The sequence below is a fragment of the Nyctibius grandis genome, chromosome Z, assembly GCF_013368605.1.
Source record: "Nyctibius grandis isolate bNycGra1 chromosome Z, bNycGra1.pri, whole genome shotgun sequence".
Taxonomy (NCBI): domain Eukaryota; kingdom Metazoa; phylum Chordata; class Aves; order Nyctibiiformes; family Nyctibiidae; genus Nyctibius; species Nyctibius grandis.
This window is the reverse complement of record NC_090695.1, coordinates 14,601-41,962: the sequence shown is the minus strand read 5'-3', so window position 1 is coordinate 41,962 and position 27,362 is coordinate 14,601. Positions and strand designations below refer to the sequence as shown.

Sequence of the window (27,362 nt, the reverse complement as noted above, 5' to 3'; positions counted from 1 at the left end):
CGGATGTCGCGCATGCGCGGTGGTGCCTGGACGTGTCGGTGGTGGCCGTGGAGTGCGAGCGGCCGGAGCCGCGGCGACAACAACAACAACACCGCTGAGAAGGCGGCGGCGGCGGCGACGGGGGCGGCCGGCACAGGGCGGCCGGGTCCCCCCCGCCCCCGCGCCGCGGGCCTCTGAGCACCGCCCCGCCGGCCCGGCCCGGCCGCAGCCCGGGGAGGGGGAGGGCGGGGGGGCGGAGGCCTGGCCCGCTCCGCCGCACCGGGGCCGGCTGAGGCGAGGGAAAGGCTCCCCCCCGCCCCCGTCACCGCCGCCCCTCACACCACAGCCGCAGGCCGCGCCCGGAGAGCGGCCGCTCCGCCGCCGCCCGCGGCCCAGGTAACATCCGCTCTCGGCTCCCGTCCGCCCGCCGAGGCCGCCCGCAGCGCGCCCCCTCCTCCCGCCCGCCTCCCCCGCCGCCTCCTCGGGCACCGGGGCCGTGCCGGCTGCCGTTCCGGGGAGCCGGGGCAGCGGCCTCCCCTCCTCACCCGCCGCCCGGGGGCTTCTCGCGGCCCCGCTGCGCTGGGTTCCCCTCCCCGGCTCCTTCCCCACCTCCCCCGCTTTCCCCGAGCGAGAAAAAAACCACGATCCCCCCCCCCCGCCCTCCGCCCCCAAACTTTTAGCACTATTTATTTAAAACCTTGGTGCCCTCTCGTAAAGGCTCTCCAGCGGCCTGTCCCCAGTTAAACTTCCCTCCGCTGCCGTTCGTGCTCTCTCCGTGCTCTCTCTCGCACGCTGGAAAATGCCCTGGATGTTTTTGTGTGAGCCGCTTCGCGTTCGGTTCTCTGAAATCTGCCATCTTCCTTGCGATGGCAGAGAACGGTGCTTTTAGCTGGTGTTCACACAGCACGGGGCTGCTCAGCACAAGGGCTGTTCGTTAAAAGATTATTCCACCTTTACTGGTTTTCCTTTCCCATCCCCTGTTTCTGGGGGTGTTGGGTTTTTGGGGAGCTGTGTGACTTGCTGCATAGTTGAGCCTTCTAGGTTTTACCACGGAAGGCTGGTTAATTTATGGGGTAATCTAGTTGTGGGTTAGGTGTGTTATTACTCAGAGCCCAAATTGTACTGCTGCAAACCAGTTGTTGTCAAACACATACGATTGGAGTAGGATCGTGGTGTCTTTTACCACCGCTTCTCAAATTAGCTTGATTAAGAATGGTGTGCCACTGTCAACAGGCGAGGGTGATTTCAGACTCCGCCAGAGCTGTCATCTTTTAATTTGTGAGACTTTGGTATTGTTCTTACTTCGTTCAGTAATGGGGGTAATTCCATGCAAGGCTGTTGAAATAGCTATCCTGCCCTATAAAAAACTAAAGGTGTTTTTGTACTCCAGCGTCACAATAAATAGGCAACTTGTCCTTCTGGCCCTCCTCTTCTCTTGGCCGGATTGCCACTGGAAGGAGTTTCTTCTCACTTTGCATTCATGAACCTCTTGATTTGCTTGTTGCATAAGCATGCGTGTTTAATATTGATATAGAAACTTTATTTCAAAGAGCTGAAGCCTAAAGAGAAGCAGTAAGTGTCTCAAACTGATTAGAATTCCTTTTTTAAGTCGATGGCTCTTTACATAATGCATTCAAGCGCAGCTAACACAAGAGGGATGTGAGTTTTGAGAGGCATCAACAGATTTAGCGGAGAACAAAGGTGCTGAGAGCAGATCGGTCGATCCTGGTGAGGAGCAGCCTTCACCGTGCTGTTGTTAAGGTCCTGCTGGAATTTTAGGACTGTTTTCCTATGTTGTTAACCTTGTGAAAAACCCTGCTTTTGGTTGGGGCTGGAATTTTCCATGCTTGCTTTGCCCAGAGGTGATTTTTTTTTTTTTTTTAAGCTCGAACAAATGCAGAGAACATTATCCCCGTGCAGATTACAATAAAGAACAGATGTTATCTAATACACCTATCGCTAGGCTATCGAAACATGACGTACAAGTGAAAAATCACACCGCTTCTGCCTGAGCGCAAGGTTCGACTCTTCCTTTTGTTGCTTGGCATAGCCACAATTGTTCCTTCTTGTTTGTGAGGTTTTGACAAATTACTGTTTGTCCTTGTTGAAGGAAGCAGCCTGCAAGAAGCTGGGTCTTGCAGGATGCTCTGAGGAGGAGTTCAGTTCAGGTTTGCTCTGTTATTCTACGGCAAGGACTTCCACCACCTTCTGCTTTCTGAACGTGGTCTCTCTTGCCGTTCCCACGTTTTCATCCCCTCCTTACCCAGGCTGGGATGAGGAGGGGATGACCTCTTGCTCGGTGGGACACCAAGGGTGCCCTCTCGGAGGTGAGGCAGTGCCTAGATCTGTGTTGTGGAAATAGATCCTGTTGTTGAGGAGTTTCCTGCCCTTCCCACTCTTGTGGTGGAACATGCAGTGGTCTTCCTTCTCTGACCATACAGAAGCCTGTATTGAAAAGAGGAGATTTTTTTTCAGCTGTATGCTTTCTCAAAAATAAAAAAGAGAGAGAAGGAGAACTGAAATGATGAGTGCAACTTTCTAGGATGTAAAAGGTGTGCGTATGGAGTCACATCAGCATAGCAGCATTACCTTTTTTATTGTGTCCTGCCTCCGACGTAGTCAAAGACAAGGATTTGGATGTGTTTTTTGCTATAGCATTAGTTTCTTGAACGAGATTAAACAACCTCGAACCTCGTGCAGCAGAAATGTTTGCTCTGTTTACAGGATCAATCTGTTGCATTTGTAAAGTGCTTTTGAGAGCAGTTGAAGTGCGCAGGTGGAAGCTGAGAGGAGTAAAGACGCTGAGAGCTGCACTTGGGCAGCTACATCCCAGCAGTTTCTTCCACAAAGAAATGGCTCCTTACACATCTTAACTGTGGGTTTATGTTAAGATGAAAGAGTTGTCACTCAGAGTTGTCTTAAAACTCTTCTCCAGACCCTTTTATGCTGTCATGTGGCTGAAATTTTTGCAGCTACTGACGGTGAGGTGAGCAGAATTGGTACTGATTATTCAGATACACGCACAAAAATAGTATCCTGGGGAATGTGAGCTCTTACTGTACAGAACAGTGCGGGTGCAGTACCTTCTTAATACCCTTGCTCTTTAATTGCTAATTGTTCTTATGTCTACAAACATTTTGTTCCCGATCACCCTTTGGGCAAGTAGATAATAGTCTAATGTGCTGGAAAGTATCTGCAGTTTAATCACTTATTCATATCTTCATCAAATCACGAGCTGCCTTTTGTTTTATTGGTTTATGGATTTTTCTTTATCGTGTTTATCATAAAACTTCTACCACTGCATTATTAAACAGCAGAACTCTGTAGCAACGTTTTGGTGGTTAAAAGCTATCAAGTGTGTGTGCTGCTTTCCTGACATCTTTGTGTTTGTCTAATTTTGGAGGCAACAGCTTACGCAAGAGCTTTTCTTGTCCTTTATTCGTGTGCAATGTTCTAGCAAGATGTCAATTTGTACAGTATTCTAATTAGCCAGTTCGTTAGCATCGCGTCACCGCCTGGTCTCAAAATGCTGGAAATCTGTGACTGGGATGGCTGTTACCAGTAAAATCGTGCTCCCAGAGCATCAGTGGCAGCTTCAAGCAAACAACCCTTATTTTTTCTTAGGTGTATTCACTTAAGTCATGGCTCATCACAAAGGATATTCTGCCTGCAAATTTGCTGACTTGCTTAGACCCTTCTACGGTATGTTACAATGGATAATGGCCAGGTTATGTTAAGATTCATAATGGATACAGAAATGCTGTATTGTACCTGGTGAATGCCATTAGACGCACTCACTCGCCTTACGTTATCGTCTTTAGCATCCCTGTACCTGTTTGTAACACCAGCCCTTACATGGATATACCAGTACTTTAAATTCTCAAGCTTATATATTTACGTGCATAGTAGAGCATTTTTGCATAGCTGCTGCTAAAAAATCTGTGTTTACATTATTTAAAATAGAATAGTTCAGTTGGAAAGGACCTACAACCATCATCTAATGATGATCGTTTGAAGTGCTCTACGGTGACCCAGGACTGTTGTCTGCTCAGTTTGGACAAAAAGATGGCAAATCTCTCTCTGCCTTGTTGTTTAAAGGCTTCACGAACCCTGAATGTGTCATCTGATGCTTAGCACGTGTAAATTTTATTTTTCTTTGATTTTAACGTAGCGGGCTGGTTGGATTTCCATCACAACTGTTCACATCACGCTTCTTGTGCATGCGGTTGCAAATCCATCTTGCATTCTTCATTCGCTCCTGATGTGTTGGTGTACGCTACTCATCCCCCTGCCTCCATTGTTTAGCGTGTTTATCAGCCTTCCCCGCCAGCATCTCTGGACCTTCAGCACTGTGTCTATATCCAGAACCTGTTTTCAGAGCTGATCTGCAAGACTGCTTCCCTTTCTCCATCCGAAGCTTTTCAAAGGGCCATCGCTGCCCTGACACCTGCAGGAATTATTTTTCCAGTTGTGCCAAAACTGTGCTATATTTTTAAACTTTTTTTTTCTTTTAATACAGCACAATTCTTAGCATCTTAATTTTTAAAACGAAGTGTTACTTGATCACTCCTCATCACACTACTTCTCACATAATTTGTCCTGTAAACGAGGAAGTCTCCAAGAGTCTCAAGTTGTCTCTTGTTTGGAAAATAACTAGTTTGATGTAGAAACTTAATAAAATAGATGCTAAGAAAGTGACACGGAGGGGATTTTGGCCTTTTGCCCATATCTTAAAGTAATTATCCAGTGGCATTTGCACTGTCACATTTTTAGACTGAGTTTCTTGGTGAATTTGATCCCTCCGCAGCTGCGATTGGCTTAAACCCTACTGTAAATGAAGAGGGTAGTGTATCGTATCAGCGTCGGGACTGGATTAACCGTCTTGCCCAAGCTGTTGGATCGCTGATGGCCTGGATCATATTCCTTTGGGGTTACATCCCTGACTCCCAGCTCCATCCGTAACTGCCTGGTTTGTCTGCGTAAGCCTGTTATTTCCTTTTCTTGTTTGGGGTTGATCGTTCTCCCCCAAATTGCAAAGTGTGGCTTTTGTGGGAGGAGAGAGGGAAGATAAGCAACTTCTGAGTGTAAAAGGCATTCATTTCAGGTTGTTCTTAATATGTAGAGAAGAATGTGAGTTCTTTTTAAGAAATCTGAAGTCTTTCTATTTTTTTAGCAGCCCCTACACTTACAGTGTCTCAGTTGAGCTTCTGTCCGACTGTAGTAATACCTCTGTAAAAGCAGGGAAATCAAATCCATGTGTTTTTTCTAACCATGAAAAGCAGAAAAACTTTTTTTCTACACCCCTTGTACCTTCTTCAGACCCTGCCTGTGTGTCTGACTACGTCTGTATGCGTCTGCATGCTGTTTTGATGAAGAATTTCGAACTGAAATATACTTCAGCAACTCTAGGGCCTCGTGTGAGACCTTCCAAATGATCACAGAATCAATCGGGTTGGAAGAGCCCTCTGGGCTCATCGAGTCCAACCATTGCCCTGACACCACCATGGCAACTAGACCAGGGCACTAAGTGCCATCTCCAGGCTTTTCTTAAACCCCTCCAGAGATGGGGACTCCACCACCTCCCTGGGCAGCCCCTTCCAATGGCTAATGACCCTTGCTGAGAAGAAATGCTTCCTAATGTCTCGTATCTCTTAAATACTTGGTGTGGTGCCTGAAGAGTTGCTGCAAATATTTGGAAGTCATGGCTCAGGCTGGGTTTTGGCATGTAAAAGCACTTGTTCTTAATCCGTGCTAGCTTATAATATTATATCTTGCTGGTGTAGCTGAAGAGATATTGGCAGACAAGGTGGAATATTAATTTACTGTTCCATAAATGCATTGATTATCCCTTTGGGTGAGATCTTGTCTGCTTGTTGTACTTCGCTCAGTTTTTTCCTAGTTGATCAGGACCACCTTACTTCCACAAACTGGAAGTGCTGTCCTGGAGCTCTGAGCTTTTGCAGAAGATGCTAAACATTCAACACGGTCTGCGTTTTCTAGTCACGTTGGTAAAATGATCGCTGTTTTGAGGGAGGGAATGTAGCGGTTGATCTGAGAACAGTGGAATAGTTGAGTCAGTACGGTGCTTATTTTGCTTTCCTGCCCATAAGATAAATGCAAGTGCAATGAGAGCTCAGTAATGTTACTTCCACGTAGATAAGTCAATAATATATTTGATTTTAGTTATATGAAGTAGCATACTATTGTAGGTGCCTGTTTTTTTAGAATCTGTTTATATTGTTCAGGTAACCATTTCTGGCAGAATTATCCACAGACATGAAAATGAGGCATGTGGCACCAGTGTAGCATTTTTAATGTTAGACAGCTGCTTCATGTTTTGAATTTCATTGCACAGGCTAAAAAGATACCTCACCCTTCAGCAAGGCAGCCGTGGGGCAGTGGGAGGTACGGAAGAATTACGGTATTTGTTCAAGTCTGCATCAGTCTTGCAGGAAGAGTTTCAGTTAATGGTTACTTATCAGTTCTCTGAGATAGTAGCATGTTTGCTACAGATCGTCAGAGATGTTTTTAATTACCTGGCAATCTTAACTTCTTTTGTCTTGCAGATTTATCTTCTCTCCAGAGGATCTTACTCTTGTTCCAATACTTAGACTATCGCAGAACACTACTTGTTCACTTATTTTGTAACATACCTGTTAATACTTAGTTGTTGAAATAAATTACTTCCTATAACATAATGAGGTACTTCTCTATAACTTTGTAACTTGTTAGCATTTTAAGTTAGCTTGTCCCATTTTTATTTTCTTCTGCGTTTGCTCCCATCACACTACAGCAAAAGGGAGAGAAATACCTTTGTGTTCCTTGGTAGGCGAAGCTCAGAGCTTCACTGCAGGTGCTGTCTCCTGCTGCTGCTGCTTTTCTCCTGTTCCCTGTCTCTTCTCTCTGCCCCTTTTCCCTCGAAACACTCTTGCTCATTGCTGTTTCCATGAAATTCCTGGGTGAAGGGAAGTAAGAAGATCTCTGCTCGTTATATTTGGCCCTACCTATTCCCCTGTAAATCTAAGTTTGAGCCGTGGTGTGGGATCACCTACTTGGGCTGGGGGCATGCTAAGGAATGGTTTTGAAGTTCCATACTCTGATCAAATAAGCATTAAATCACACAAGCATATTGTTGTTTTGCAGAACATCTAGCACTCCGTGTCTGAGGGCATGCTGGAACCTTATCTTCAAAGGCTATCTTCTAAAAATATAATGCTTTAAGATTGCATTTTGCTTTTATTTGCACACATGAAAGGAATATAGTAAGAAGGTGTTAAGGCACCTCTCGAATGTGTGACTCAGTCAAAAATAGGCTTGTAGAGTTATTTCATGAGAAACTAAATTTGGAGTGTAAAAACTTGCCTTTCTGCAAAATATACTAACCTGCAAAATATGTCACAGCATTTATCAACACGTGCCAGGCTGGTATCCACTGACCTCCCCCCCAGCTTTTTCTGGGGATCGAAATTGCAAGATTAAATACAGGATTTCTGTAGAGGGGACTTCTAAAGGAAGGCTCCTGAATTAGCGGGCAATTACGCGCCAGCAGTGTGTAACAGTATTCAAAATCCTAAACGAGCGGCCCGGCTTTCAAAAGTGCTGAGCAGTCAGAAGCGCCTATTGAGCGCAGAGGCAGCTGAGGGGTGACTCAACATTTCTGGAGATCATTCCACTTAAACAAGGATTTATTTGCTTGATCTTAGTCTTCTGAAAGTCAGCAAGCAAAATCCTCATTCATAGTTTTACGGGTGTAGAAGATAGAGCTGCGTGTCTAATTTTAAGCATCTCTTTATTTAAAGCTCTTTTGGCTAATAGCTTTATCTAGTCACTTATTTATGATTACTTATGCATATCTATCTGGGGTGCTGTTTTATATTTAAGGAAAATGATGTTCTATTCTGTTTTAGCTGGCAAGCTTTTATGGATTTATGCGAGTGCAGGTTGCCATGGAGAATGACTGGCAGGTTAAGCTTGACTTTTAAAAGAGGCTTATTGAGTTGGAAGTGCAAAAAAAAAAAATTAGCGTTGAGGGAGAAACTTTTAACAGCTAGGTAAAATGATCTTGCTCAAACTTTCAGGTAATTGTTTTCCTTTGGGGGAAATTAGGTCCAAAAGCATCCTTACAAAAGAATAAAACTGTTGAAAATGGAGGGGGGGGAAGGATTTGTGATGTGTTTTTTCCAAGTCTACCAAAGCATGCTGTATCCGAGTTGAAATTGGAGAAAATATTAAATAGGGAAGACTTTGTTTCCTTTTATAATTGTGCTGGATTTGTGTTGCGATATTCCTTTTACAAGAAGGGAAACTATGCATTCACACGGTAATTAGTGTGATGCGTTAACTTTCTAAACTAACATCCCACTCTTCTTTTTGTGCAACGCATTTGTTTCCAATAAATAGCAGCTACTACTGTACCTCTAATAACATGGAAAATTCCAGTGCAGTAACAGGTCTTTGACTGGATGTGTTCCTCAGATAATGTGAACAAACTTCTTTTTCTTAACTCTTGAAATCAAATCTATTTTATTTACATTGTTGAGAACAACGTGTTCGTTACAGAAAGGTTTATATTTTAAGCTTACTCAGAAAATGTAAATGTAGTAAAATCGCTTATATGTGTTTGCTGCCAGTGTCTTAAGAAAGTCAGACGACTGAGTTGGTAGAATGGTGTTAGTAGATGACTATGTGAACCCAGAGGTGCTGGAAGAACTAGAGTAGCTTTGTGACAACATTAGACTCCTTTTCTGTGTGCACAAACCCTGCTGTCCTATGTTTCTGGATAAAGCAACGTAAAACATAGTAATTAGCTCATTCAGAATTGAGAAAATCAGGCCAGCTCTTCTTGTAATTCGTGAGTTAAAGGAAACTTCAAAAGGATGAGGTCTGCTGGCTGTGAGAAGAATGAGTTCATAACCAGAAACCACTGCAGGTTCTCAACAAACGCAGTTTAAAGGCCAAATGTGTTAGGACAGACTTATTCCTTATCTTATATTTCGTGTAATTAAGGCAGTTCCATTTGAGACCATTTAAAGGTGCTTTTTTAGTGACTTCAGTTGATTTGTCTTGATCCAGAAGAAGCTGGATCCAAACAAGTAAAGGCAAATGTGCCAATTGGGATTTTCATATCTAAAGATCCACACAATACTAATTTACATAAATGTGTATTAAGCTCATGGCCCGGTACAATTTTTGCCTTTCTGATTAGCAAAGAGACATAGAGTTAGTCTGAGGTCAGAACGTAGCTGGACTATTTGAAGAGGATTATTAAATAAAGATGACAGGTGATTCTGGTGTGCATTCATGCTTCTTCACTATTCAAATTTTGTTTAAATCAATGCCCCTTGATTCCCAGTCAGTATTTTCGCTTGGTTTCATCCTACCAGTATAAAACATAGGAAATCATTGTCACCGTTCTCCTTTTCCTGATTCAGAGCCTGTTCATCTAATAACCCCTACCTTTCTATATGTACATACTATGTGTACATGTATGTAAACTATAATCTTTATTTAAATATTGTTACTAGGGGAAAAGACATAATCTTATATCTAAAACTGTGCAAGCAGTATCTTAAGCATGTTTTTAGCTATCATGGGACAAGCAATGCAGTTTTTTCATGTGCTTTTGATCTCCTGCACTTAGCTTGAAAATAAAAGAAGGAAAAAGCCACAGACTTCCTTAGAAACATGATCTGCAATTTGTTAAAAACAATTCTAATGTAGATATTTTTTCCTCCTAGGTTTTACCAAGAGACAGTACATCTAACACTTAACTTGGATCATCTCTTGTTCATCAGCTTGAAAATCATAACAGCCCCCAAAACTGACATTTGCTCTGAAAGAAAAAGCTGTGACAAATGGACAATATGTCTATTACTAACACGCCAACAAGTAATGACGCTTGTCTGAGCATTGTTCACAGCTTGATGTGCCATCGACAAGGTGGAGAGAGTGAAACTTTTGCCAAACGCGCAATTGAAAGTTTAGTTAAAAAGCTAAAGGAGAAAAAAGATGAATTGGATTCTTTGATTACAGCTATAACCACAAATGGAGCTCATCCTAGCAAGTGTGTTACAATACAGAGAACGCTGGATGGGAGGCTTCAGGTTAGTACAAGTGAAAATCAGATGTTTTCCTCCTAGTGAAGCTGGAGCAGAAGTGAGTGTCGCAGGATCCTAGAGTGTTGAGGAAGAGTAGCTCTTCTCTTGCATCCCCCCCCGCCCCCGTTTGTAGGCATGTTCTGTGGCTGGAGCTCTGGACTGCTGCAGTAGTTGATTATATATTTTTTTCAAAAGGAGCAGAAGGCGTTGGATCAGCCGTTCTAAACGAGCGTGTGTGTGGCAGTAAAAAGCAGGGTCACGTAACAAATTCGGCTGTTTATGCTGGTATTTTCACTACAAGCTTCTGTTAGCTCTGTGTTGGTCAGCAGTGTGAAGAAAGACCTGTGATCCCTTGCTAAGGTACTCCAAGGAGGCTGCACTGAGGATTTGTTAGCCTTTTACATCGTCAGTACTCAGTACCTGTATAGCTTGGGTTGCGATTTCCTTGTTCCAGGACAGATGTCATGTTTGCTGGCTAGCTTTCTGTCTACCCTAGAAGCATTTTTTTTATTCAGTATAATGGATTGGCATTCTTCTACTTGTAAATTCCTTATAGCGTAGCTTAGTGCCTCGTTCCTCTTCTTCTGTGGCAAAGCTCCTTCATCATCCATGGTGGGGAAGGTGACCATGCGTACTACATTAAGCACAAATTCTGCTTCTGCCATTTTGTATCCAGTATTTTTTTTTCTGAAGAATCACAGTGTTGACTTAACTGTAGCAAAACCCTAATAGAAATTTATTTCTGTTGAGTACAGAACTTGGGTAAACTGTACACCACCTTTTTTTTTTGCATATTTTGATGATGGAGAGAGATTGTGGTGGGGTGTTTGTCCTCTTCCAGCTTTGCTCCTCACTAAATGAAGTGAAATGTCGTGCTACTTTCCCAATCAACTTTTGTGTCTAACTTTTTAGGTGGCTGGTCGCAAGGGATTCCCTCATGTGATTTACGCTCGTCTTTGGAGGTGGCCTGATCTTCATAAAAATGAACTCAAGCATGTTAAATATTGTCAGTATGCTTTTGACTTAAAATGTGACAGTGTCTGTGTAAATCCTTACCATTATGAGCGTGTAGTATCGCCTGGCATCGGTAAGTAGACTCTTGATTTAAAATGGAACAGTGGGAATAAAATGTAAAATGTTTTCCTTTGGAGTGTAGAAAGTACAGGCCTGAATTCAAAACATTAACTTTTAATGATCTAATTATAAATTACTTTCATATGCACTTGCTCGTCTTCTTAATGGAATTATTCTTTTGCCTTTGTTCCAAATTTGAAACAACAGTTTGTGGCTTTTGTTTAAGGCTTTCTGTTGGCTTTGCACACAGTTCTTAGAGTTAATGTGTATCCTAGGAATAACTTAGCATTAAGACTTGTGTTGTGATGGAGGGGATATAATGTGTAGAGTCTGTAGTAATAATTTGTAAAGGCTTATAAACTTAGTGTTCAAATGTTGAAGATCTCTGTGTATATAATGCTCCACACCCCCTTTTCTTTTTCTTTTTAAAGATCTCTCAGGACTGACACTACAGAGTTCTGGTAAGTAATTCTGTTTACTGTCGCATTTCTGTGGGCACAAACTGTGTTAAACTCTTCAGTATGTACACAGTTTATTCCTGGGTATCTCCCTGAGGGGGAGTGTAGAGAGCAGGTGGAAATGCATTTGTCTCTCTGCTTTTGGAAGACCAGCTAAGTAGCGTATGAGAGGCAAGTATTGATAAATTCTTTACATTGAGGCTTCAGCTCAGCTTGTAGGTATGTTCTAGTTTCATTGTCTGCAACTTACAAACCTCAACAAAAAAAAGAAAAACAAAAACCTCACTGTTGAATGCTGCTAATTAAAAAAAAAACAAACACCCAAAAACATGTGCACCTGTATGATATACTAATTGAATTGGGAATAATAGATGCTTATAATTTAATAAGTAGTTTAACAAGAAAATAATAGAAATTCTGTAATTAATATACAATTGAATGAAGCAATCTAATAGTCTTGCTCTCCCTGAAACTTGAGAGAAATTGGACATTAAATGTCCAGTGAACATTATTTGGAGATCTGAGATTGAGCCGTTGGTAACGGCTATATTTGAAAACTGATTTTTTTTTTTCCTTCCAGAAGAAACTCATGAGAATTTCATGAGAAGGAAATTTGGGTAGTCCAATGTTTTTAGCACATTATTAGAAGTATTCAAGGAAAAATGACTTTAAAAAACCCCAAACAACCCAACAAACTGTTAACTTCACAAGCTTTAACTTGTGTGCTCATCTGTGCTGGTTTGCATTGTTACCTGTGTCTTCTGAAAAATAATGCTTGTGTACAGAATCAAAGCTTGCTACCCAGCAGTTAAATACACAATAAGCATTTCCTCGTCGTGCTACTGTTTTTGCAACAAGAAACAGAAAATTAATGTCATATTTTAATATATTTAAGGCTGCTTTAAAGACGAGCATGGGAGCTGATGTAGTGTAAGAGTTTTACTTGCGCTCAATAGGATATACAGAAATAAATTCTTGTCGTGGCGATGGTAGTGATTTCCTTATGCTCTATGTGGAATATTCTGAATTAGTGGCTACATTGTTAAACACAGAGTGGTGTTATATTGTCTCTGAATGTGTATTTGATGTTTCTAGGCAATTTGAATGGGAGTTGCTTAAAATTACTTAAGGGATGCGCGAAGTTTCTTATGTGCTGTGTTCATGAATTACATTTTTCGTCGGAAATTTGCATATGTTCTTACTTGTATAGTAGGAATTGGTTTCTTAGCTACTGCATTAACATATATTTAGGTGCTTGACAAAAAGCATGTTTTTCCCTCTTATTAACCATGTCCAATCACATGATGATGGACTAGAAAACAAAATGCTGTTGGGAGTCTACTACCATGGGACTAAACTGCTTGTTTGCTAGCAGTAAGCAAAATAAACTGTTGGCTTTTCCATCCAGTTATGCTTCAAAATTTTCTGCTGCTGACTTGTTTATTTGTAATTTAGAGGTGTGCTTTAGCAGTGTTTATATAGGTTAAATCCTCCCCCCAGTAATTTTAATAGAATTGTTATTGCTTGGAAGTAGCAGTGCGATTTGTAGTTAAATCCCCAAAAATAGATTTGCTTTGCATGTGTGACCGTTTGCTTCTTCACAGCTCCATCGAGCATGTTGGTGAAGGACGAATACGTTCATGACTACGAGGGGCAGCCGTCATTGTCTTCTGCTGAAGGCCATTCAGTCCAGACCATCCAGCATCCACCAAGTAACAGGGCATCTACAGAGCCTTATAGCACCCCAGCCATGTTAGCTCCTACTGAGGCTAGCACTACCAGCACCACTAATTTTCCCAACATTCCTGTGGCTTCAACAAGTAAGATCATAGAGGTTATATGAAATACCAAACTGTGAAAGCTCAGAGATAACCACTGTTTTTTTTCCAAAGTACATCTTGCGTTGGAAATCTGCTGCTGTCACACTACACTGATGCAGTGATCTAGGCAGTCTCGTAAGTGTTAACCAAAGATTTTAACGTGCAGGATAATTTGAGTAGCTTTTCCTGGTGACCCAGTCTTTTTTTTCAGTGAGACTGACACTACATGAGTGCTACAGGACTGTTCTGGATAGGCCAAAGGTTCGGTGATAACAATGTTAAAGCAGTTGATCGCTGACAAAACATTATGGCTATTATTGGAATAATTGCTGTAGGAGTGGAAGGATTTTTATTATTTTATTAACAACAGCAAGGGGGACAACAGATACACTGTAAGGTGGCAATATCGGAGGTTTCCAGGCAATTCTTTAGTGTTCCACAGCTGACAAAATGAGTCTTCCAGTTTTAACTTGATTATTATTTTTATAAAGGCCCACTGTACTACCAAAGTGACAGCCCTAATGAATATTTTCATGAGTCTGTTGGAGTGCTGCATTGAGGTTTTTCTTGCTTTTCTGTGTGTATTCATTACAAGTGAAAGAGTCTGGTTTACCAGCATCAAACCTGACACTTCCCTCCAGCAGGACAGTAAAGCAGTTATGTACACGATGTCCTGCAGCCCTGACTAGGGAAGCTGTGAAGTTTGGAGGGGTTTCACATATTCTTCATCGCTTTAATATCAAAGATGTGTGAATGTAATGGATTTCATGATACCAAATTTGAATTATATTATTTTGATAATGTTCTTTAATTTTAGCCGATGACTTTTTTTTGCTAAAACTAATGATGATTTTCCCAAGCTGAGATGCAATGTCTGAAAGGAAAAGGCAGTTTAATTGTATTGCCTTTGCACAACAGTTTATAGTCAATAACTTCTTCTCATCAGTGCTATAACTGTTGGAGCCAAGTGGACATGAAAAAACAACTTGCTTTTGGGTTTTAGTTGAAGTTTTCAGTGTGTTAAATTCTGCTAGCCTGACCAGTTTGAGAGTGCAAGTGTTCTTGTGAAACTGCTGATCAGTTTAGTGTTAATGGCTGAGCTGAAGCCTTTTAAAATCAAATTCTGTTAACCTGTTCTGAAATATTTGTAGTTTTACTTCAAAGCGTAGACAATTCTTGAAATATTTATTTGGGAGGAAAAAAAAAACCAGGAACTTTTTTGGGAAGGAGTCCAGTGATGTGTGCAGCTCTATTCCAGCACTGTTTTTAAAAACAGAATACTGTTTAGTATGTTTTGGAGGAATTTAAGCAAGTGTCCTCCTTAGGAACAGTAGTTCTAACATGCTGAAAATAAGCAACTTAACTGGACCTACCGTTGGCCTGTTTGGATTCATACCAAATCTACTCCAGCTCTGTTGTTCAATAAAACCTGTGACATCTCTTCTTCTTTCCTTTCCAACTGAAAAATGGGATATGAACAAAACAAAGCTGCGGTTGATAAAAGAGAGTTCTCTGCATACTTCTAAAGTATTAAGGGTGTCAGAGTCAAAATCAGCTGATGTAGAGCATCTTGCTTCAAGTTTCCTAAGACACTCTGGTGGGTGGAAAAAATTACTGAAACCAAACTTACAGGAACTGTGTATTGCAGTGCCCTTAGTTGGGTGTATTTTCCTACCCAGTAGTGCTGAGCTCTTCTTAATTAAAATTTTGGAACGTTCATGAATAGGTAGTGTGTTCTTTTACCAGGTCAACCTACCAGTATATTGACAGGTAGCCATAGTGATGGACTCTTACAGATTGCTTCAGGGCCTCAGCCAGGAACTCAACAGAATGGGTTTACAGCTCAGCCAGCTACTTACCATCACAGTGAGTATATACATATGTGCACTCTTCTTAGTTTTCTAAAACCAGTTTCCAAATGTTCAGGAGAAATAGAGGATTAGAAGTGAGATGTGGAAAAACTCCCTTTAAAAACCAACAACTCCTTTCTTTTTCTAGATAGTACTACAACTTGGACTGGAAGTCGGACAGCAGCCTACACGCCTACCATACCTCACCACCAGAATGGCCATCTTCAGCATCATCCACCTATGCATCCTGGACATTACTGTAAGTAGTGCAGATTTTCAAGTCACTTATTTTGTTTTCAATTTTGTTGAATGGTGGGGGACCCGTTTGTGGTTATTCTTTATCCTCAAATCCCTTTTTCTTTCATTATAGAGCCATTACTGTGTTTAGTATATTCTGACAGTTAAATAGAAGAGCTTGATGGACTTTCCTCCATTAAAGCAGCAGAGATGAGAAATTCAAATAGCTGTAGTGATACCATCTGTATTATAGATGTCTTACTACACCTAACAAAACTAGCATTTCCTTTCTAAACCTCTGTTTTTAAAGCTTTGCAATCTTGTAGTAGAGGAGGAAGTTGATTCCCAATGTGGTGTTTTGACATTTTTCTTGGAAGTGCCTCCATGTTTTTATTTTCTAGAAGTTTTGAAGTCATGTCTTGATGTAACAATCTGCATTAAGCTTTGGAAAGCGCGTGTCCATGTTCGTTAGCCAGTTTTAAAGAACTTTGTGAAAGCTTGTGCAGTAAAGTACTTGTCAATAAAGTGGTCTTGCCACAGCGTGATTCATGAGTACATTTGGTACACAAACTTGAACATCTCTTTCATCTACAAAATAGGACCACAACCTCTGGTTTTAAGGTACAGAAGATGGGAAGGGAAAAAAAAAAAGTGATCAAACTTCTAGTGTCAGTGTCTAGCACAGTATATTCATTATAAGGGTAGAGTGCAAAAAAAAACCCACCCAAATTAAAGTTTTTCTAAATTTTGTGGCAAAAAGCTAAAGCAGTTCTTTATTTCCTAATGCAGTACTTAACCAGATCACCTGTTTGCAGCACTTAGTGGAGGGGGGAATGTACTGTGAGTTAATGTTACAATGACTTCAGCTTGTCTCTATCAAAAAAATTGTGGCTTAGATACGGTTATTAAGTTCATTATTTTGTTCTGTTGGCATCCCACTTCACTTTCTTTGTCAGAAATACTGGGATGTAGAAACTTCAGTGGTGCTGTAGAGACTCTATAAATGTTTCTCAGTGCATATGTCTTCCTATAATTAATATTTGTAACTGGCTGGTGACACCACGTAGAGCTTTTCTTGCCTGCTGCCTCTTCTCACTTCAGAAAGTCACGTGTTTTGACACCTACCAAAGTTTTTTGTTGCAAAAGCTGCTGTCACTTACCATACTATGTTTAAGTCTTTCCTTCTTGTTCTCTGCTGCCTGTAAGGGACCTAGATTATAAAAGTGGAGAGAATAAACTGACCGATACCAAGACCGTATTCAGTATTTGTTTTCTTTAGAAAATGAGTTCTCTGGGGATTTTTTCCATCTTCCTGGGATACTAATGGAGCTCTGAGTTCCACTCAGCTTCTGAATTTTTAGGAAACCTCTAAGAGTGTAATTCTTCTGTTGGCATTTTTTCTCCCCTGTCAGCTTTGGCCAATTGCTTCAGAAATTACTGCGATTTATAACTGTTGTTTTAGTCTTTTTTCATAGGAAAATAAGTTAAGAAATAAAACCTTATTTTTTCTCGTGTAAAACAAATTGCATGTTTTCTTTTAAAGGGCCAGTTCACAATGAACTTGCATTCCAGCCTCCTATATCAAATCATCCTGGTGAGTAAAATCTGACATGTAATGCTAATATTGTAGAAGCTAATAACTTTCTAGTTTGAGTATGATTTTTTTTTTTTTTTAACCAAGCACTCTGAAATCTGTGAGATACATATTCAAAAGGGGAGGAAGGAAGGAGAGGAACCATTTTGTGATAAGCCTTCTTTTGAATTCATCTCTTTTGGAATGGTGACATAGGCTGTGAACTGAATTTAATTTAGATGCCTAAGTCAAAAATTGCAATCCTCAAACCCACTGTTGTCTGCACAGTGAGAGCTGCATAGTTGAAAAGCCTAAAAGTTTAACTCCTTTATTCATTGGCCAGTGACTAAACCAGTACCAGAAATAAAACTATTGATAATTGCTGGCTGAACTGAACTGTAGCTAAGCTGTATTTTGTATTGTTTAGTATGTCTTTTTCACCCTGTTGATTCACCTATTGATTTCACCCTGTTTGGTCCTCAGAGACAAATTTAAAAACTTAAAGCAATTCAGCCACCTTCATTTATTCTTCTCTAATAAAAACAGAACAACAGTTTCTTAAGAGGCGTGCAGTTGGGTGCTGCAGTTTGTAGTGAACGAATACCACTTATGGCACTGAGAGCTCTTTTTCCTGTTGGCTTTTCAGGCTGATGTGTTTAGGTTCTACCACATTAGCTCTCCTGCTTCCCCTGTTTTGGGTATGCTGTAGTGCTGATTTTCTTTGCCCTACCCAACAAGCTGCTGAAGTGCCACCCTTTGGTGGAAACAGGCCCTTATAGTCAGCAAAGGTGCTGAGTCCCTGAAATCCCCAGTGATTCCAGCTTATGGCAGCTTTAGGTTTTAATGTGTCTGAAGAGAAGTGCCATCTTTCCTTTGTAGCCAGTTTTTCTGTTTAAAATAGTATGAGTTAAAAGGCACCTCTTTGCTATTAAAACATGCCATTTTGTTCTGCTCCCTTGCTTAATACTTCCTTGTTTTATCCCATGCCTGACTTTCTTGTGTGCAGACAAGATCAGGATGTGATCTTTGATGTTTTTCCCCCATTGCCCTGCTTTCCAAATCTGGTTTGCTTTGCAGGGAGGATAGAGAAAACTGACTTCACCTAGAAGGTTGTTACTCTTGTATCTTAAGCCAGATCTGTTTGAGAGTTAGTTTCTGTCAGCCTAGCCAGGAATAGGCATATATGTATGAATTCTTTATGCTAAAGGAGGACAAAATCAAGCTATAGTCATAAGGGGGAGGCATGCAGATGGTTTAGAAAATCTAACTGGAATTATAAACTGCACAAAGACTTGTAAGAAGATATCTTAACTACAAAAACCCCTAGCTTTGATGCATGCTCAAATAAAAACGAGAAGCCCATGTTCATTGCAGTATGTAGTGTTTTTCTGTGCTAGCAGACACGTCTTTGTCCATCTGAACTTGCTTATGTGAGTGTGTGCTCTTAGTCTGAACGACAAATGCAGTTGCAGAAGGCTTGATTGATTGTCTGGAATGGGCTCATAGGGGTTTTGTGCCTTTCAGTCAGTGAATTGTCTGTATTCTTTAGCTCCAGAATACTGGTGTTCGATCGCATATTTTGAAATGGACGTGCAAGTTGGGGAAACATTTAAGGTCCCTTCAAGCTGTCCGATTGTTACTGTTGACGGATACGTGGATCCTTCTGGAGGAGACCGTTTTTGCCTGGGCCAGCTTTCCAACGTGCATAGAACAGAAGCCATTGAGAGAGCAAGGTATTCTGCAGCTCCCCAAAGCTCCAGCTGTCTGTGGTATTTGATAATAGTTTGGTTTGCATTCAGTGCCACTGCTGTAATACATTCAGAATGCATGACAAAGACCTTGGGTGCTTTGCAGCAGCGCGTTGCTTTTCATTGCTTTCAAGGAGAAAATTAGCAGCTCGTGCCATTACGTATGCAAGCTGAATATTAGCTCTCTGCACCACAGAGTGATGTGAGAACAACTGCAATATATAGATTTGTTAAAGAAGCAAAGGAAGGTTTATAGAGAGCTAGCTGGATTTTCATTCATTCTCGTCATGCTTTGATGTGGAAGCGGAGAGAACTGAAGCAATCTTGCAACTGAAGATGAATAAAATGATTCCATGTCTTCAGAAATGTTGCATTATGACAGTCAGGATGCTAGATCGCTGTAACGTGATCCAAACAAACACACAGTTCTGCATTAAAATGTGGCTTTGTCTGTGTGTTTGGGTGACTTTCTACATTAGAATGCTTGTGGGATTTTTACACTTCTGAACAGAACTGAATGCGTTCGGTGTCCCAGCTCTGTGTTGTCAGTAAGTGCTGTAGCTGCTACTCAGATATTGCTTCTACATTGTGTTTCCCATAGATCTTTACGTGGTATTACAGATGGTTTTTTACTTTATAGATTTTGTGTAGCTATATACTAACTTATACCTAAGATAATAACTACAGTTTCAAGTCCTTGTGTGAGTGCAGCATAAATTAAGGTATCACAGACAACTGAGAGCTGGAGAATTGTTTATGGTTTATTTAGTAAAGATCTGATTGATAGTATGTACACACAGATGCACTGGAACTGTCTTTCTTTTTAAGGTTGCACATAGGTAAAGGGGTGCAGTTGGAGTGCAAAGGAGAAGGTGACGTGTGGGTTAGATGCCTCAGTGACCACGCGGTCTTCGTTCAGAGTTACTACCTGGACAGAGAAGCAGGGCGTGCACCAGGGGATGCTGTTCACAAGATTTACCCAAGTGCATATATAAAGGTCGGTTCGATGTTCCTAGATGAAAATTGTGGGGGAAATAGCATACATTTGGTTCTTGTCAGTGGTAGGGAAGCTGTGAGACTCTGAAATAAATGTAACTTTGCTTTTGATTATCCTTTAAAAAAACCTAAAACTTTCCATTTGACAAGTCACTTAAGATGACTTTTTAAAATGACCCTAAACTGAAAGTGTCATCTAGATACTAGAAAGTAACTGATTTTTTTATTTTGTCACAATCTTGATAGCAGTTTTTTGTATTTTTAGCCTTACAGTTTTAAATGAACTGCTGCTAAAATTTTTAGCATAGGTTATCTGCTGCTTTACTCTCTCTCCAAAACAAGAAAAACTGTGAAAGTCTGTATAAACACAGTCGAAGTGTAAAGTGTTATGGACATGAAGTGATCCAGAGGTCATAGAAAGTTGCACGGAAACAAATTATTTTCAGGAGATTCTTACTTGGACAGGCCTCTGCCAGACTTGAAACTTTATTTAGGACAAGTCACACTTGTAAAAAACAATTCTTGAATTAGAGATAGAATCATAGAATCATGGAATGGTTTGGGTTGGAAGGGACTTTAAAGACCATCTAGTTCCAACCCCCTGCCACAGATGAACTGCTTGAAGTTTGCAGTGATAATTTTTTTTTTTTAAATCCTCAATTTTGCAGGCAGGTTGTGTAATGAAGATAAAAGAAACCCCACCAACCTCTACGTACAAGCTTTCTAGCATGAGAACAGAGTTCCTGTATATATTAGTGCCAAGCCTGACCACAAAGATATAAAATGCCCCCAGCCTGACACCTAGCTGCTGAAACTTCAGGCCTATCAATTATTGGTATTTCTTTTAAATAGACTAACACATTTCAGTAAAGCAGTGAAGAATAGAATAAAGTTTGACAAACTAAAGCAGGACTTGTTGGCTTCCATTTTTATTTATATGCCTATTTTCTGTAAATCCTGGGATTTAACAAAAAATTTGGGATTTTATCAGCCTTGTAGCATCCTTCAGACTTTGGTCCTGCAGTCAGTTCTGCACAGGGTACTGCTTTAGCTCAGCTCAGACAGGTTCTGGTATTGCCAGTGGTGGTAACATCGTATGAGAAGATTCTCTAGGAATCAGCATTAATGGATTATTTCTGTTAGAAATTAAACTAGTCGGGGAAGGTTTGCTTTCACCAAGTGTATGGCGAGACTGTAGGAGTTGCTTTGGGAAAGCAGAGAGATCCACATCATTGGGGATGGGAGTTGAGGAATTCTTTCCTTCCTTGATTTCAGTAAGTCTACATAGTTTGATATTTCTTTTTTCTAATTTTAAAGGTGTTTGATTTACGCCAGTGTCATCGTCAGATGCAACAGCAGGCTGCCACTGCCCAAGCTGCTGCTGCTGCTCAAGCTGCAGCAGTAGCTGGAAACATCCCTGGACCAGGATCAGTAGGTGGAATAGCCCCAGCCATTAGTAAGTACATTAACTGCTTGGTCTCCTTTTTTGCCTTACCTGAAAACGAATCACACAGCTCTCCCTCATAACAGCACCCATCCACCCAGTGCCCCTGCAACAGTACAAATGAACTTGGAATTGAGGTAGCAGGATTGGGGCTGGGTGGCATCGTGGTAAGTCTGTAATTGTTTGCTTTGTACCTGCTCCACGCACCAGCTTTTGCTCTGTAGTCTTCAGGGGATGTTGGATATGCAGTACAGCATTTATATACAAGGTCAAGTAGCATAACCCTGTTAGTTTAGACAGATACTTTTGGCTGCTTAGACCCAAGCTTGAAAAGTGATCTTTGAGATCTAAGCTCATAAAAACATTACCCAAAACAATGGGGATTACTGAGCGACAAAGTCCTTGACTAGGTTTAGGGAAACTTAATACTAAGATTCTTGAGAAGAGGAAGAAGAGAGTGTGAAGGTGTTTTTCTTTTATTTTTTTAAAGTTATTCTGAGCTAGAGTTTTCTTAGTTGCTAAATTCTAGATCTTTGAAATTATACTTAAATCCTTTTAAAAATGTAAGTGCTTACATGTCTCAGACTGCTTTATGTGCCACAGTGTTTTCTGGAGTGCTTGTATTGCCAAGTGGTTCTTTCCAGCTATCCCATAAATTGCTGAAGGCATTTTGTATTTAACTTCTGTCTTAGCCGTACTTCTGATTGGAAGTTTGCCAGCTGTATTCATCTTTTTCTGTTATTACATGTAAGTAGTGTTAATTTGTTAACCCACCTTCCTGCAGGTGATCAGTCTTGAGTTCTTATGCTGAAAATGCAGCATTTGGCAAACCTGAAGAATGAGTATTTTTTACCACGTTTCCTAAATAAGGTTTACAACCTAATATCACATAAGACATTAGGTTTCATCGTGTCTGCTTTATTATAAGGAGTTTTGTATTTCAATGCCATTTCAAGATTGCAGGATGATGAAAAAAATTGGAAGAAAATGCAAAATAATTGCTGTGTTCGTTATAGCAGAGATCTAGAAATAAGGATTGGCCTTGGCTGTGGTGAGAGGGAACTGAATGTGAAGAAAGAGCCAAGCAAACAGGAATGGCTAAATAAACAGATGATAAAAGAGCGTGTCTGTGAGCACTTACTTGAAACCTCTCCTGTTTAGGTCTGTCAGCTGCTGCTGGAATTGGTGTAGATGACCTTCGCCGCTTGTGCATACTCAGGATGAGTTTTGTAAAAGGTTGGGGACCTGATTACCCAAGACAGAGCATCAAAGAGACACCGTGCTGGATTGAAATTCACTTACACCGTGCCCTCCAGCTTCTAGATGAAGTACTTCATACCATGCCTATTGCAGACCCACAACCTTTAGACTGAGATCCCTCTGCTGCACTGCTGTGGGCCATTATATTGTGAGGATGGTGGATTGTAAAATACAATTCTGTTTATAACCTGAAGATATATTTTACTTTTGTTCTGCTTAATCTTCTAAAACCAGGTTTTAAAAATGTGTTTGCCGCCTTGCTCTTAGCAGAAAGAAACTGAACAGGCAGAATTTGGATTTCAGTTATTTTCAGAACTTAATTGCCATAATACGTGGCTCAGGGCTTAAAGTGAAAGGTAAAAGCCTTATAGAGACTTTACAGTATTGGGTTTGTTCCCTTCAAAACTTTCCTTCTCTATTATGGCATCTTGGTGATAAGCCTCACGGGAGCCTTTTGTATGCAGAATATATATTATATATATATTTATATCTGAAAATTCCTTCTAATAGTTATAAACATTTACCTTGTAGCAACTTTAAAATTCCAGCTGATCTGTGATGTTCTTTTTAGGGAACAGTAGTTAACAGAAGACTTCTTTATTTTGTTGACTATTTTGTTATGATTTTTCCAGATTAAAACGTAGAAGCTGCCAAAAAGTGAGGGATGAGACATAACGTTGTTGGCATTGATGAAAAATAGCGAGGAAGAGAAATGTGGCTTTTCCTTCACTAGTTTTTACAAAAAAAAAAAAAAAAAGAGATCTTAGATTTTTATTTATATAGACACGTGAGTTTTAAAACACTAAAGGAAATGGATACTTTCGGTGCTGGCACTCAGTTTAAATACAACACGAAATACCCAGTCTGCAAAGTTGCCACTGAAATTGCATGATGAGTACCGAATGGCAGGAACATATTTTCATAACTACTACTGACTTCCATGGTTTTACTCAAGTCAGACTTGGCAGGTATTTTAAAAAGTTGCATGACTCTTTTTACTTGCATTGACCATTAAATCGTGTGTAACATTAACATCAATATTTAGGATCCACTTTTTGTATCTGTTCACCATTTCCACTCAGGGCAAGATGGCAAACTTGTTTTTATACCTCTTGGTTATTTTAAGCCCTATGCCATCAATGACCATATCAATTGGCAATGACTTTGTATAGAGAATTTATAGTAGAAAAAAAAATGCAAATGTATTGAACTGTATGACAGATACAATATGTATGCTTTCTCTCTAGTTAATAGTATAAATAAAATGATGAAAACCCTGATTTTTTTTTTTTTTTATAAATTTAGTTTGCTTCTATTATGTAATTCTGCACCTTGAAACCATTGATCTTGAGTGATGGATTACTTTCCTTTGCAAAACCAGCAGCAGCCAATAGTGGGAGGAGTTTTTGTTGGGTTTGAACCTGCCGGGAAGCAAACCCAATTTTTCTTTCCCTGCTTCTCAAGAAAAGCATGACCTGAGGATCTTTCTTCTGGCTATTTGGGGTATGAAGAGGGAGCAGAAATTCCTCATTTTTCAACATGTCTGTAGGGAGTTGGAGCTTAATTAAACGGCCTTAGAAGTACGTAGACTCCAACTGAAGTCCTTCGAGCGCTGCCCGGTCGTGCTGTACTGAGCCCACCCGGCAGCACGGTTGTTAACATAAGTGGAACTCTTGGAAGAGATTCTTCAGAAGCTTTTTGCCAAGTTCCTCGCATGGTTTCAGGAATCTGTAGAGGGCTATGACACAAGGTATCGCTTCCCCCATATGCTGAAATTCTAATGAAAGAGGTCAGCAGTCATCGTTTCTGTCTTGGGTGTGGAAGCACAGAAGACAGATGACTTATGACTTTTCTCTGTGTTGCCTTCTTCAGACTAACTTCTAATGAGGTCACTTCTTTGTCCTCTTATGTGGCAGCTTCTTGATATTTGGAAAAATAGGGTTTGCTTTTCTCAAGGCCTTTGGTTTAAAACCTTTTTCATTTTCCTTTGTCTCCTAATGATCTAGTTTGTCTGAAAAGCAAGCTGCTTCGGATTCTTGAGGAACGCTTTCAGTAGAGGGTTCTGACTCTGTCCTCAGAGAAGCTTATTAACCAGCAGCTCGGTTATGCTTCATCCACAAGAGAAAACTTGATTTGGGGGAAGAAATGAAAAGCCTGACTACATGTTCTTCTTGCCAGCCTCCCCTTTGAATGGTCTGCCCTGCTCTTACTGCTGGACTCGAGGTGCCTTGCCTCTTGAGAAGCCTCTAGCCGCCAGAGTAATGAATTCCTTGTAACAGCCTCTTCATTTGATTAGGAGCCCATGAGCTTACTCCCCGTTGAACTTTGCAAGGTGCTTATCTTGGTGGGTGGCCCATCTGTATACGGCTACTTCACAGAAAACCCTCTGTACCAGCTGCTTATGTTTTGATTCTGCCAAACTTTGATAAAACAGTGAAAGATTGCTTCCGCCTGTCTGTGTCCTTGCCTCTGTTGCAGGATGAAAGAATTCCGCTGTTAAGACTAAGCTTTTTGCAGATGTTTTGCAAGTCTCCTTAAGTCTCTGCCTACAGTGTGGTGGTTAGATGGCCAAAACTGTTCAGAATAGAACAACAAAATAATGTCAAGATGAGTTTATCAGAAGGAAGAAATCACAGGGGCAATCTGAACATGGTGTGACGCAGTCAGAATACTGACCCAGCATTCATCTTACCCACCGGGCAGGCACTGATGAGATGCAACCGTAACTGGTAAGGGCAAATGAGAGAAGCTCATTCTTAGTTTTTAATATGCCTATAACTTAATTTTTGTATTTCTCTTTCTTATGACAAGGCATAAAAGGCAGCACATAATGGATCAGAAACACTTCATCAGCAGCACGTAGGATTTTTAACCGTCTTGGGTTCATGTCTTTTTCTGAGATTAAAAAAAAGAGCTACAGCTCCTTGACAGCCGTGACGATCCCCCTCCGCAGGGTTGTCAGCAGTGCCAGAATCGCGTCTCCTCCTCAGCTCCAAACGTCTCAAAATCAGTGAATTCAACAAGTATTTTTTCAGCTTGCGATCCTGGTCCCACGTCTGCTCGGCTTAGTTCTTCTGACGAGGTCATTACCCCTGTGTTTCTCACCCTCTATGCACCCGTGAAGAAAAGCGTTGTGCTGGAGTGCTTTGTCATTTCAGTTCATGAACTGGAGAGCTGGGGATTAGCACTGGAAGGTGTAGACGGCTTTAGCCGTGTTATTGTTAGTTTTGAAAGCGAGGGCATTTGAAGATAAAATGGAAGAGATGTAGGAGAGGAAACCTTTTTCCTGGAATGGTTTAAAAAGACTTAAAGCCATCCTAACAGGAATCCCTTCGAAGGAGATGGTCCTCTTGCGTCCTGAAGACCTGGGAAACACTCTGTCTGCTTTACAGAGAAGGACCTGAAGTACAAAGGAGACCACGGATCTCCCTCAGTCACGAAGCAGGTCTGTAGCAGCAGCAGTAGTCCTTAAACCTGTGTCCAACTCCTGTGCCTTAACCTTTAACACCATCTTCCTTCTTGTGACACTTGTAAAGACGACAGCATCCTCTCTGCGTAGCTCAGGAACGACTGCCTCGAGTCTTTGACTGGGAACCATTAAAAAATCCCTACGCCGGTGTATGTGGGCGGGGGGCTTCTGCCTCTGAACCCTTCAAATGTTGTTTACGTCTTGACGGTGGTCTTTATTGGGACATCTTTAATCTCTTCTTTGAAGAGTAAGCGCTTTAGAAAGGGCTGTCTCCTTGATGTGCATTTTTGCTCTGCTGGGCAGAGTGGGATCCCTGGTCACTTTAATTAAAGCAAGACAGATGGGTCTTCCTCTTAAGTGGGATTCAGACTTAAGAAATCCTCTTTCCTCCCCTCCTTCTCCTGCCAGGCCCCATGCTACTTCACATCTGCTTTAGAAAATTATAAGGTTCTTAGTTGTCAAGGTATTGTTCAGGCCACAATTTTTAAGAGGTTACTTTCTTTTTGTTGTTTAAAGTAAGACTTAAACATGAAAAGCGACGGTCTTGCCTGGTCCTGCTGATAACAGGAGTGTTTCCGTGACTGGTGTCAGGTTTTTGAGGACCACGGCACTGTTCTTGGGACCGAGATTTGCAAATTGGGGCATTTGCATTATTCATGAGCACTAAGCTGGTCCCTTCTACTGCCGATGCAGCTGGGCAGGGAAACGGAACCAACGGGAAGAGCTTCTCCACCAGTCGTGTCAGAGCTGGATGCTGAATCCTTGTGTCATCCACCTCCAAAACACTCTTCTTGATGGCGCGTGTCTGAAAATGATCTGGGTACGCTGCCGTGTACGATGCCGCTGAGGTCCCCAAGAACTCACAGGACTTTTCAGCGCTGTCAAAGACCCGGTGGGAAGCAAAATGACTTGTCGACCAAATCTCCAGAGGTTTTGGCACTGCTGGCTGCTGTTGTGCCTTGGGAGTGATACATCGCTCCTAAATTTACAGGACTTCGTTCTTTCAAGCTCACCAAAAAAAATAACTTAGCGCTTTCTTGCTCCAGTATCTTTTTCTGTGTCTTTTTGGTGACGTTTGGTAGCACTACTAAGTTGTGATTCAGCTGGATTGAGAGCTGTGAAGTACCCATAACCCAAAACTCACCTTGAGAGGGTTTTTTTGAGCATGAAAGCCTAGTTAAGCGTTTTCTTCTTTCAGCCATTGCCTTTTGATAAGTGGTCAACAGAATTCCCAGTAGTTCCTTTGTAGCTTACTGTATGTTTTTCATTAGACCTAGTTTGTGGATAATATACTGTAGTTAACTTTCCTGAAATTCTGTAACAGAGTATGTTTTTGATTAAAAAAGGTAAAGATTCA

The 27,362-nt window shown here is 41.1% G+C and overlaps 1 protein-coding gene across 2 annotated transcripts; it reads left to right on the top strand.

Moving 5' to 3' along the window:
* The first annotated feature begins 196 nt into the window (after positions 1 to 196).
* LOC137675939 (mothers against decapentaplegic homolog 4) lies at positions 197 to 27,362 on the top strand. Of its 2 annotated transcripts, XM_068422280.1 has the most exons (12): positions 197 to 375; positions 9,717 to 10,082; positions 10,989 to 11,163; positions 11,582 to 11,611; positions 13,213 to 13,428; positions 15,175 to 15,294; positions 15,427 to 15,537; positions 17,059 to 17,109; positions 18,638 to 18,821; positions 19,665 to 19,833; positions 21,150 to 21,288; positions 22,438 to 27,362. In XM_068422280.1, exons 2-12 carry the CDS (start codon positions 9,834 to 9,836, stop codon positions 22,647 to 22,649), a joined length of 1,656 nt encoding a protein of 551 aa, XP_068278381.1. In that variant the 5' UTR covers positions 197 to 375; positions 9,717 to 9,833; the 3' UTR covers positions 22,650 to 27,362. The 2 variants fall into 2 exon arrangements, with proteins under 2 accessions (XP_068278381.1, XP_068278383.1); XM_068422282.1 differs by lacking the exon at positions 15,175 to 15,294 and having other exon boundaries at positions 198 to 375.

Coding starts and splice junctions, on each gene's coding strand:
- LOC137675939 (XM_068422280.1), top strand. CDS start 9,834: ATGGACAATATGTCTATTACTAACACGCCAACAAGTAATGACGCTTGT. Junction 13,429..15,174: donor CATTCCTGTGGCTTCAACAA/GTAAGATCATAG, acceptor TTCTTTTACCAG/GTCAACCTACCAGTATATTG. Junction 15,295..15,426: donor GCCAGCTACTTACCATCACA/GTGAGTATATAC, acceptor TTCTTTTTCTAG/ATAGTACTACAACTTGGACT.